The 11,411-nt window shown below is 33.7% G+C and overlaps 2 protein-coding genes across 2 annotated transcripts; one reads left to right on the top strand and one right to left on the bottom strand.

Moving 5' to 3' along the window:
• Positions 1 to 1,526: 1,526 nt before the first annotated feature.
• LOC111776475 (aquaporin PIP2-7) lies at positions 1,527 to 2,826 on the top strand. The gene is made up of 4 exons (XM_023655923.2): positions 1,527 to 1,894; positions 1,965 to 2,260; positions 2,342 to 2,482; positions 2,556 to 2,826. Exons 1-4 carry the CDS (start codon positions 1,609 to 1,611, stop codon positions 2,673 to 2,675), a joined length of 843 nt encoding a protein of 280 aa, XP_023511691.1. The 5' UTR covers positions 1,527 to 1,608; the 3' UTR covers positions 2,676 to 2,826.
• A 3,111-nt stretch (positions 2,827 to 5,937) lies between these two features.
• LOC111776291 (uncharacterized) lies at positions 5,938 to 9,596 on the bottom strand. Its single transcript, XM_023655706.2, has 4 exons — positions 9,425 to 9,596; positions 8,894 to 9,024; positions 7,028 to 7,311; positions 5,938 to 6,939 (listed from the first exon to the last, which is right to left on the bottom strand). The coding sequence occupies exons 2-4, from the start codon at positions 9,015 to 9,017 to the stop codon at positions 6,139 to 6,141; spliced, it is 1,209 nt and encodes a 402-aa protein (XP_023511474.1). The 5' UTR covers positions 9,018 to 9,024; positions 9,425 to 9,596; the 3' UTR covers positions 5,938 to 6,138.
• Positions 9,597 to 11,411: the final 1,815 nt, after the last annotated feature.

Below are 11,411 nucleotides of genomic sequence, written 5' to 3' on the forward strand. Positions count from 1 at the left end.
AAAAAGTTTGAATTGTGTGACACAAATCTCTGTGTATAATAAATTAATATCTTAGACTACATTTATTAATAAAATCTTTGTTCTTTTTTATAAATAAAAAAAATTATATTTTTCATACATCGGCATGCAAAAGAAACAAATAAATATTAGGCTAATAACTAAATAATAAAATAGGTAGAATTTTAATATAAAGTGGAGTTTCTACTTTTGATTATAATAATACTTATTATTATTATTATTATTTTATGATGATGATAGGCTCCACAAGCCATTTTAAATGGCGTCTAATAATATATATTATATACTAGATAATTTTTTATATTCAAAATTTAAAACCATAAACTAATTTTTTATTATATATAAGTTAAATTAATAAATGGTTTACGTCATAAAAAAAATTCAACATTTTTATTTGTAAAAATAAAGGGATATTAACGTTATTTTAAAATTTAATAATTATTTGTTAATTATAGTGTGTTTTTTAACTTAAAAAAATGGTTGAAAACTATTAATGAAAATTTTAAAAGTATTTTTATAATTTTAGCCTATATTATTTATTATTTATTATTTATTATAAAATAAAAAAGACAATGAAAGGGTAATAGGGAGAGTGAGTGGAGAGGCTTAGTTGGATGCCAGGCTGGCGTTCTTCCTGTTCGCCCAATCGCTTGCCTCCTCCTAATATCATTAACCTCACATGGTCTCGCTGTACCCTTTCCTTCCCTTCTCTACCCTACCTACTTTCCCTTTCTCTCTCTACAATTTCAATCTTTTTATATAATTTTTTAAATTAAAAATTTGAATTAATTTTAATAAACTAACGTGAATATATCTCGATGACTCGTTAAGATATATGATATTAGAATTACGAATACCCCACAATTATCTCTCGAGTTCAAGACAAAATGTCTTAGTAAAGGAAAGGTCCATAAATGAACTGAAAAATGTATTATAATGAGGATAGAAATGTCCATTTTACCTGTGAGGACCCACCTCGAACAAAGAGGTAATTACCCGCTTAGACAGGAAATTGGGGAGAAAATGGGGATGAAATTATATTTCCCACTTGAATCTCTGTCTAGCTCTATCTCCGCCTCATTTATTAAGATGTCCCACCTTGGTTGGGGAGGAGAACAAACCACCATTCATAAGGATGTGAAAAACCTTCCTCTAATATAGGCATTTTATATAGGGTGACATCAATTTCTTAAAAAAAAAAAAAACCTTATAACCTTCCAAATATTATTCGATTTTCACCTTAATTTCTACAAAAATAAATAATTTTTTTTTGTAGGAATAAAAAATGAAATAAATAGCGGAAAATTAATAAAATAATTTTATATAGGGTGACATCAATTTCTTAAAAAAAAAAAAAAAAACATATTAAACGACCGATTTGCATTAAATATTAATTGAGATTAAAAAAAATGTTTAATTTTGTTTAAACAACAAATTTCATTTCAAAACAATAAACACAAAATTCCGAAAATACCCTTGACCTTTAGCCTTAGCCATAAAACACAACCATTTCCTCATTTCATCACCGAAACCAGAGCAACCAAACCCTCCCTGCAAATTTTCCCCGTTCACTCGCCGGAATTTGAAACAATGTCGAAAGAGGTGACGGAAGAGGGACAGTCCAGCTTGAGAAAGGACTACGTGGACCCACCGCCGGCGCCGCTCATCGACGTCGCCGAACTCACCCTCTGGTCCTTTTACAGAGCTCTAATCGCCGAGTTCATCGCCACTCTCCTCTTCCTCTACGTCACCATCGCCACCGTCATCGGCAACAACAAACAGACCAAAATGTGCGACGGCGTCGGAATCCTCGGCATTGCCTGGGCCTTCGGCGGCATGATCTTCGTCCTCGTCTACTGCACCGCCGGAATCTCCGGTAACTTAGGGTTTGGTCTCTGATTTCCGTTAATTTAGGGTTTGTGATTTTTAGGGTTTGGTTTCTGCAGGCGGTCATATTAATCCGGCCGTTACATTCGGGCTGTTTCTGGCGAGGAAGGTGTCGCTGATCAGAGCGGTGGGGTACATGGTGGCGCAGTGCGCCGGAGCCGTCGTCGGCGTCGGATTAGTTAAAGCTTTCATGAAGCACGATTACAACAACAACGGCGGCGGAGCAAACGCCGTTAATTCTGGTTACAGTAGGGGAACAGCTCTCGGCGCTGAGATAATCGGAACGTTTGTTCTTGTTTACACCGTTTTCTCTGCTACTGACCCCAAAAGAAGCGCGCGTGACTCTCACATCCCTGTAAATTTCTTCTTCCCTTCCATAAATTTTCAATTCCTCATCAATTGAAGCTCAAAATCTTCTTTGTTCTTGATGTGACAGGTTTTGGCGCCATTGCCGATCGGTTTCGCCGTGTTCATGGTTCATTTAGCCACCATTCCCATCACCGGCACCGGAATCAACCCGGCTAGAAGCTTCGGCGCCGCCGTGATCTACAACCGTGAAAAACCCTGGAACGACCATGTAAGTCGTCGCCGGGAGAGATTTTGAGTTAATAAATTTGAATTTGAGTAACCCTTTTGTTGGATTTATGCAGTGGATCTTCTGGGTGGGTCCGTTCGTGGGAGCACTGGCGGCAGCGGCGTACCACCAGTACATTCTCCGAGCAGCCGCCATTAAAGCGTTGGGATCATTCCGCAGCAACCCGACCAACTGAGAGGAAGAAAAGGAAGAAGAGGAAGGCATGTTTTTAGTTCTTCGTTATTATTTGATGTCTGGTTGTGTGATGCCTGAGAGATTATGATGATGATGGGCTGTTTGAGTGTTTATGTTATTTTATTTAATTTTTAAAATATTTTGTTGGTTTATTTTTGTCTGTGTTATTTCGCCTATCAAATTAAAAAAAAAAAAAAAAAAAAAATTAATATTTTACCATATGAAAATTAAGGAAATTATGCAAAATAATTTCATTTTTTTTAAATTTTAGTTAAATTTCACGTACAAAATAGAATTTAAAATTTGTGTTAAATTTAATTTTAAAAATTTTAAAATAAAATAATTATTAACGGAGACCAATATCCAAAGAGTAAAGAGTAATAAACAAATTAAAAACAACTTCTCAATGCGTTTTAAAATAGTGAGGCTGACAACATACATAATGGGCTGAGACGAACAAAATCTACTAATAGTGGATTTGAGTCATTACATATAATTTGACCATATGTATTGGAATGATAGTTGTGTTGATTTTTACGATATATATTAATTCAAAGGTATAAAGGTTACACGAAATAAAAAATATCCTAAATTTAATATATATATATTACCATATGAAAATTAAGGAAATTATGCAACAATAATATCATATATATTTTTTTTAATTTTAGTTAAATTTGAAGTACAAAATAAAATTTGAAATGAGTGTTAAATTTAATTTTAAAAAACTTAAAAATTAAATAATTATTAAACGAGACCCATGATAAAAGAGTATAAGTAATAAACAAATTAAAATTTTTTTTTTTTTAATATACGGATTTTAAAATTATGAAGTTGACGGCGAAACATAACGGGTTGAAGTGGACAATATTTACTCGGACTTAAGCGGTTATTATTCAAATGTATAAAATTTACACGAAATTTGTATTATGGTATTTAAAAATTAAATTTAGGATATTTTCCTTATAATCCATTAGATATTAAATACACAAAAGGATGTAAAATTCATTATAATTTATTAAACATTAAATACAGGATTAAATGATCTAAATTCATTATTACACATTAAATTATAAATATTCTCGATTAAATAACATTAATTTATTATAACTCATTAAATATTTTTACTGATCTGAATTTATTATTACTCATTTAAACATTAAATACTATCTAATATCTGAATTTTTCTAAATTCTTTATTTATTTATTTGTTAAATTCAAGAAAAATAAAAGTGCATGAAGCCACGTGTCAAAGGGGAGGGGTAAAAAGGTAAAAGAAGGGCTACTATAGCAGCTTTTAATAATAATAATAATAATAAAAGTAAGGAAAAAGAAAAAAGAAAAAAGAAAAAAGAAAAAAAAGTTGGTTGGGCAAATTTGGACTAAAGTCCAACCAAACTGTACATTGGGAGAAGAATCTATTTTCATAAAAGAAAAAATAAAAATAAAAATAAAAATAAAAAAAAGGACCGATTTTCATGAAGTGGACCCCACCACCCAACGTTTACATGTCACGACAGCACATGGTATGTGGGTCCCACTACCAAACAGTTTCCTTGTCGCCTTCTGATTGGTTTATCCACTTTTTTTTTTTTTTTTTTTTTTTTTTTTTTTTTTTACTGACGCTGGCCTTCTGTCATTGTAAAAAGTACTAAAATATAGTTATTATTATTATAAACATATATTATATTTACTTTTTTTAATCTAGATTTAGGTTTAGTTTAATAAACCCACACATGGTAATTTTACAAATTACCTATCAAAAATCATTAATCTTGAAATAAAATATTATTCAACTAGAAATTATCTAAAATTTACCGTGAGTTATAATATTATAAAACTCTTTCAAAAAGCATAGGTTTGAATTTCATCCTGCCACGTGTTTGATTTTCTTTAAAAAAAAGTAACGTTAAGTACGAAAATAACCTCGGGTCGGGCTATGTCCTATCGGGGACGCTTAAATTGGTTGCAAAAGTTAGCACCAAAATCATTTTGTTCTTTGATGCATAAACCTACTTAGAAATAATCGTGTGGTAAATTACATAAATACCCCTAAATTTTGATGTTCGTTTAAAAAATATCTATATATATATATATATTTTTTTAAGTTACAAAATTAACCTTGATCTATAAAGATTTTGAGAGATTTTTACTTTTAGGATCGTTTTAAGACGTGTATTAGAGGTTAAAAGCAAAGTTTAGAGGTATTTTTATAATTTAATATTATTCAAATATGGTGTAAGATTTTTAAAAAAGAAAAAAAAAACAAAAAAATTGTTGTACAGAAATAGAAAAGAACAAAAGATAGCAGAAAAGGTATTGTGGAATTTGACATATTTATTGCCTCTCTGTCTATGTCTCTTTCTCTTGGGCGCTGCAAGAGGCATCCAACTTTTCACTTGAAACTGAACACAGACAGAGAGGCTCAGCAACATAGTGGTCCTCGATGGGTCAAACCCATAGAGCCACAGTTGTCCCATTGCCCCACCACCACCACTCACAGGTTCCCCTTTAAGCCCCACAAGTTAAAAAGAGAGGAATGAAGCTGGGCCTCAATGGGATGGACACTGGAAGGTGTGCTAGCAAGGACGCTAGACTTTGAAAGAGAGTGAATTGTGAGACCCCACATCGATTAGAGAGAGGAACGACACTAGGCCTCAAAGGGGGTGGAGATAGGGAGATCCTATGTTGATTGGAGAGGAGAATGAGTGCTAGCGAGAACGCTGGGTCCCAAAGGGGGTGGACACTGAGAGGTGTGCTAGCAAGGACGCTAGACCTTGAAAGGGAGTGAATTGTGAAATCCCACATCGATTAGAGAGAGGAACGACGCTGGCCTCAAAGGGGCTGGATAGGGAGATCCCATGTTGATTGGAGAGGGGAATGAATGCTAGCGAAAACTCTGGGCCCTAAAGGGGGTGGACACTGGGAGGTGTGCTAGCAAGGACGCTAGGCCTTGAAAAAGAGTGAATTGTGAGATCCCACATCGATTAGAGAGAGGAATGACACTAGGCCCCGAAGGGGGTGGATAGTGAGATCCCATGTTGATTGGAGAGGGGAATGAGTACCAGTGGGATGCTGAACTCTAAAAGGGGAGTGGATTGTAGGATCCCACATCGGTTGGAGAGGGAAACAAAACATTCTTTATAAGAGTGTGGAAGTCTCTCCCTAACAGACGCGTTTTAAAAACCTCGAGGGAAAGCCCAAAAAGAAAAACCCAAAGAAGACAATATCTGCTAGCGGTAAGTTTGACCTCTCTCTAGAGCTAAACAAACAAAACCCAGAAGCTTATGCTTTTCTATAACATGGAAGTTGGAGAATTCTCAAGCTACATGATATGATGCTTTAGTATGCAATACACTTACTTAGATGATACAGCTTTAAACAACATCTATAAAACTAAATGGCAGGCTGATTCTGATATGATCTATAAGTGATGATATAATCTACTACTAATCCCTCCCTCATCATAACAGATCACCAGAGAATGATTTGGATCTAAATTTTTGTACCTTGGAGTCGATGGATGTGATCATTTCTCCCAGCTGAGACGATTTGAGCTCTAATTCGCTTAACCGAGCTTGCGTTTCTGCTACTCGTGTCTTCGACTCAGAGACCTCCTTTTCTTTCAATGCCAAATCCGCCATTAGGGACTCGAGTTCTTTCTTTGTTGTTTCCAAATTCTGCTTGCAGTCTGCCTCTGCGGCTTCAATGGCCCGGTGATGACTTCTCAGCTCTACAGCTTCTGCAATTTCATTAAGGCGACTCTTCAACCACGCTACGTTAATTTCCGAGGACTCGACGTCTTTGAAAATTGCTGACAGTTCTTTAATTTTGGATTTGGTCAGTTGATGAAACTCAGTGGATTGTAATTCCTGAATCACATAGCACACGCATTCGAGATAGTACGAGCGCATGGAAACGGATTCCAGTTTACAGGTAGCTGCGATATCTCCGTATTTTTCGAAGATTGATGTCAGGATGGAGGAGAAGCTGGATTTTACACTGTACTTTCCCACTGGAACAGACAGCTCAGAATTTACAGACTCGATCTCGCCCTCGTCGCTGTCTACTAGAGTTTGTTCCAAACCAGACAAGCTGAAGTTCGATTCACTAGAACGCTTCTGAAAACTTTCTTTACCGTTATTACCGTTGGGTGTAAGATCCTTAAAAAATGCTTCATGGTTCTTGACCCCGTTCTTATTGTTCGTCTCGGAAGCGGAATTCCGAATGGGACTCTGGTTTGGAGCATCCTCTGTGTAGTCAGGCTGAGAAGAAGAAAGACAACTGCAGGATCAACATTTTAATACAACATAAAACTGTTATTAATTGGGGGTGGAGAGGTAAAAAACGCACCATTATGATACTTTCAGATGAAGGCATTCGAGGCGTGTCGTGTTGCTCGACAGCAAGACTAGGATCATCGGGATGGATTTCCTCTGAATAAAATTTTTTGGTCGGGGATATATGATCACCATTTCTTGATTCTACATTTTTCTTAGGAGAGACACGTGTGTGGTGTGAACGAGCTTCGGTAGGAACCGTGCTTGAGTACCGTCCACCATCAACGTCTTTTGGAGGCTTTGGTCGGGACCCCTTCTTCTTTCCAAAAGACTTGGAAATATCAAGCCTAAAAGATCCTGGTAGCACAAAAAATCAAAAAAGATAAGCTAGTCTGCATTCTCAGCTGATTTTACAGAAACGAGATGTGAGATCTCACATCGGTTGGAGAGAGTCGAATCATTCTCTATAAGGGTATGAAAACCTCTCCCTAGCAGACGCGTTTTAAAAACCTCGAGGAGAAGCCCGAAAGGGAAAGCCCAAAGATGACAATATCTGCCTAGCGGTGGGTTTGGGCTCTTACACAAGAACTCCATAAATAATCCACAATCCATCCTAGTTATCGTATTCTTTCGAGATTAGCCGTTAACCACACAACAAACGGCATCACGCACGAGCAAACGACTTCCTAAAAAGAAGCCATCAGGCAAACAGTCGAACCTCGAGCTATAGTATTCATTTCAGGCAAAGAAAGTTTCTTGTTTCCCTCGTAAGACAACGAAGACTACTTAATACATGCACGATTTGCTTGCAAAAGAACTCCTACCCCAAAATTCCCCAACAACACTCAAAATCGTCCACTACAAAGATCAGCAGAATCAAATCAGGGTAATTTAATAGAACAGTTCAACAAAAGTGAATTCTTCTCCTAAATATTCCAGTCTTTAAGAGCTCAGAACTTCCACATTTATTCTAGAAATCTCATTCGCTTTAATCGGCCCCGTCCTAGCTAGAGTACTTTAGCCGAACCAGAACTGTTGATATTATTGATGGATATTAATAACACTTTATTGCAAACACTTTCCTCAACCACCTAAAAGTTGCACGTGCTTTCTTAACACATTGGTATTCATCAGAGAAAGTAGATATCCATTCAGTAATGAAACACAGCAAACTTCGGTCCCTCAGGCTTTATTGTGACATTTTTCAAAAACAATCCAACAGAACTAATCATTTTGTTTAACAATTTTTTAAAAAGTTTAGAATGTTCTGTTGAGGATTATTGGGGGTGAGTCCTACATTGGTTAATTTAGTGGAAGATCATGGGTTTATAAGTAAGGAATACTATCTCCATTGGAATAAGGCCTTTTGGGGAAGCCCAAAGTAAAACCATGAGAGCTTATGCTCAAAGTGGACAATATCATACCATTGAGGAAAGTCGTGATTTCTAACATGGTATCAGAGTCATGCCCTAAACTTAGCCATGACAATAGAATCCTCAAATATCGAACAAAGATTGTGAGCCTTGAAAGTGTAGTAAAAAAGTGACTCAAGTGTTGAACAAAGGGTGTACTTTGTTTGAGGGCTCCAGAGAAAGGAGTCGAGCCTCAATTAAGGGGAAGCTGTTCGAGAGCTCCATAAGCCTCAGGGGAGGCTTATAGTGTACTTTGTTCGAGGAAAGGATTGTTGAGGATTATTGGGAGTGAGTCTCACATTGGTTAATTTAGTGGAAGATCATGGGTTTATAAGTGAGGAATACTATCTCCATTGGAATGAGGTCTTTTGGGGAAGCCCAAAGCAAAGTCATGAGAGCTTAGGCTCAAAGTGGACAATATCATACCAATGTGGAGAGTCGTGATTCCTAACATGTTCATCTCGTAAATGGAACAATAAACAAAGCCACAGGGGTTGAAATTCAGGAACATCCAGAGATTTATTTACCTTTAGACCTTTTATCCTTTCCTGCCTTGCTTTCAGCTGTTTTTTGTATGCAATATTCAGTGCATTCATGAAAGGGATTAGAAACATAGATACAATCTGGACGAACTTTTCTCCTTTCAGCCATCCCTTACCTGTAATTTTCACCATTTTGCCATAATCAGAGCTTTATCACAGGATTTTCTCAGTTTAAACTCAAATTATCCAAGCAAAAGTGTCAAAAGGGGATTCAAGTTCCATATATCTTGACAAACAGAGTTAAATGCGTTCATTATCTGATGAACAAACTTGACAAATATGAACATAAAAAACAGTGCTACAAACTCCATATGAATTAATGAACAACCAAAAACAGGTATAACACAGAATTCAGCTTAAATTAGCAAAAGTAATCAAATACCCAAAAAAGAATCGTTTCAGAAGAACCAGAAGAATCAAACCCCACATAAGAAGTCCCAGAAACACATAAATCGAAACTGAAAGCAAAATTTCAAGAGAAAAAGAGATTTAAGGAATAGAAAACAATGAACGAACCTTGAAATCGAGCTTCACCTTGATGGGTATCGATTTACTCTCTCTTTATCTCTCTCTCTAGGCCGTTTTGGAAAAATGGAAGAGATTATTCATACGCAAAGGTAAAGTTCACAGTGGGTGCTATATTCCAACGCTGCCATTAATGGGTATTCTTGGGCGACGTTGAAACATTGACTAATTAGGTGAAACATGAAAAAGAAAATAAAAAAGTTCAATTTTTTATGCATTTTTAATGCCAAAATTCTGTCAAACAACTACATTATTTTACATATAAAATTAAAACATAGAAAATATAATGAAATTTAATGGCTGAAAATCAGTGTTGCATGTGAACTCATGGTTCTAAGTGTGGACTAATTGAACAGTTTTGGAATTGCCACTTGCCAATTGCTGCTTTGCTGCTTTGTTTCTTCAAAGTTTTAATTTTTGTTATCTTTCTATTTGAGTTTGGTTTTTGATTTGATGTGTCGTCCAACGCCATCCTTCTTCCTTTTTCCTTTTGTGGTTATGAAACAACCTTCCATTAAGGATTTTGTTGACTCTAACGTCCACTCCAACTTTGGCTTGTCATTAAATTACTGTAGTTTAATCTTTTAACTGTTACCGGTTAAGTTCATGTCTATGATATATATACAATTTCAAAAAAATTAATTGCCGGTTAAGTTCATGTCTATGATATATATACAATTTCAAAAAAATTAATTGATCTATTAGATGTAAAATTAAGTTTTATGAACTAAAAAATGGATTAATTTTAGAAAAACGTTGAAAAGGAGACAAAATTGAAAATTTTAAAGATCTATAGAACATAAAATAGTTTAAAGATTTATTTTTATATATTTTTTTTAAAGTTTAAAACCAAATAAATGTAATCTAAAATTTTCAAGAATCTAAATATATATATATATATATATATATATATATATATATATATATATATATATATATATATATATTTTAAGATTTATGAACTAAATTGATATAAATACAAAGGTCTAACAACTAAACTTATAATTTAAATTTAATCATCTTATTTTTATTAGAAAAAGTGTAATAATTTTTTTTAATGAAATGCTTTAAAATTTATCTCGATGAGTCAACTTTGGGTTAAATTGTAATTTTACATGCTAAGTTTCTCATTTCTTATTATTTACTTTTTAAAATTAAAATTGAAAACTAAATAAAAAAACAATCTTTAAAAATTTGTTAGATACATAATTAAAAATTTAGAGATTATTAAAAAGTTTTATAAAGTGGAGCCCTTTTTAGATTTATTCTATTTTAATATCTATACTTTCAACAAGGTTAGCCAGCTAAATTATATTTTTCATAAATTTTAAAAATACATTTATATTTATATTATTATTATTTATATAGTTTAAAATTAAAAATTTAAAACTATATAAACTAAAATGTAATAAATTGAAAGCACAAATCAAAATAATATTTTAACAAAAGATAATGACTACACTTAATTTCACCGTACCTTTTAGGTAGTACACGTCATGTCACATATCAATATGAATGTAAAAAAGAAAAAAGTCGTTAAAATTGTATTAATTTCAATATGAAACTTCAAAAAGAACAAACTTTTAAAAAGTAAAAAAAAAAAAAATATATATATATATATATATATATATAATAAAAATCAAATTAAAAAATAATTAAAAATAACGTTTCTAGAAAATGATCCGATTACGACAGTCCATGACCTCCGACACGTCACGTTGCTCTGTTCAAACTAGTTTTTAGGCGTATAAATTTATGATTTAACCATAAATAAACAAACAAACAAACAAATAAATAAATAAATATATTAATTAATTGGGATGGGCATGTGGTTGGTTGATGAGTTTCTATCAAATTTAAAACTCAAAATGAAAGTACATGTGATGTCTAAAAATTGTTATGAATTTATAGGGAGAGGATCTGTAAGGGTCAAAATAAAAAATATTTAATATATATATATATATATATATATATATAT

Source organism: Cucurbita pepo, chromosome 15 (assembly GCF_057944985.1).
Source record: "Cucurbita pepo subsp. pepo isolate OVF chromosome 15, ASM5794498v1, whole genome shotgun sequence".
NCBI lineage: Eukaryota > Viridiplantae > Streptophyta > Magnoliopsida > Cucurbitales > Cucurbitaceae > Cucurbita > Cucurbita pepo.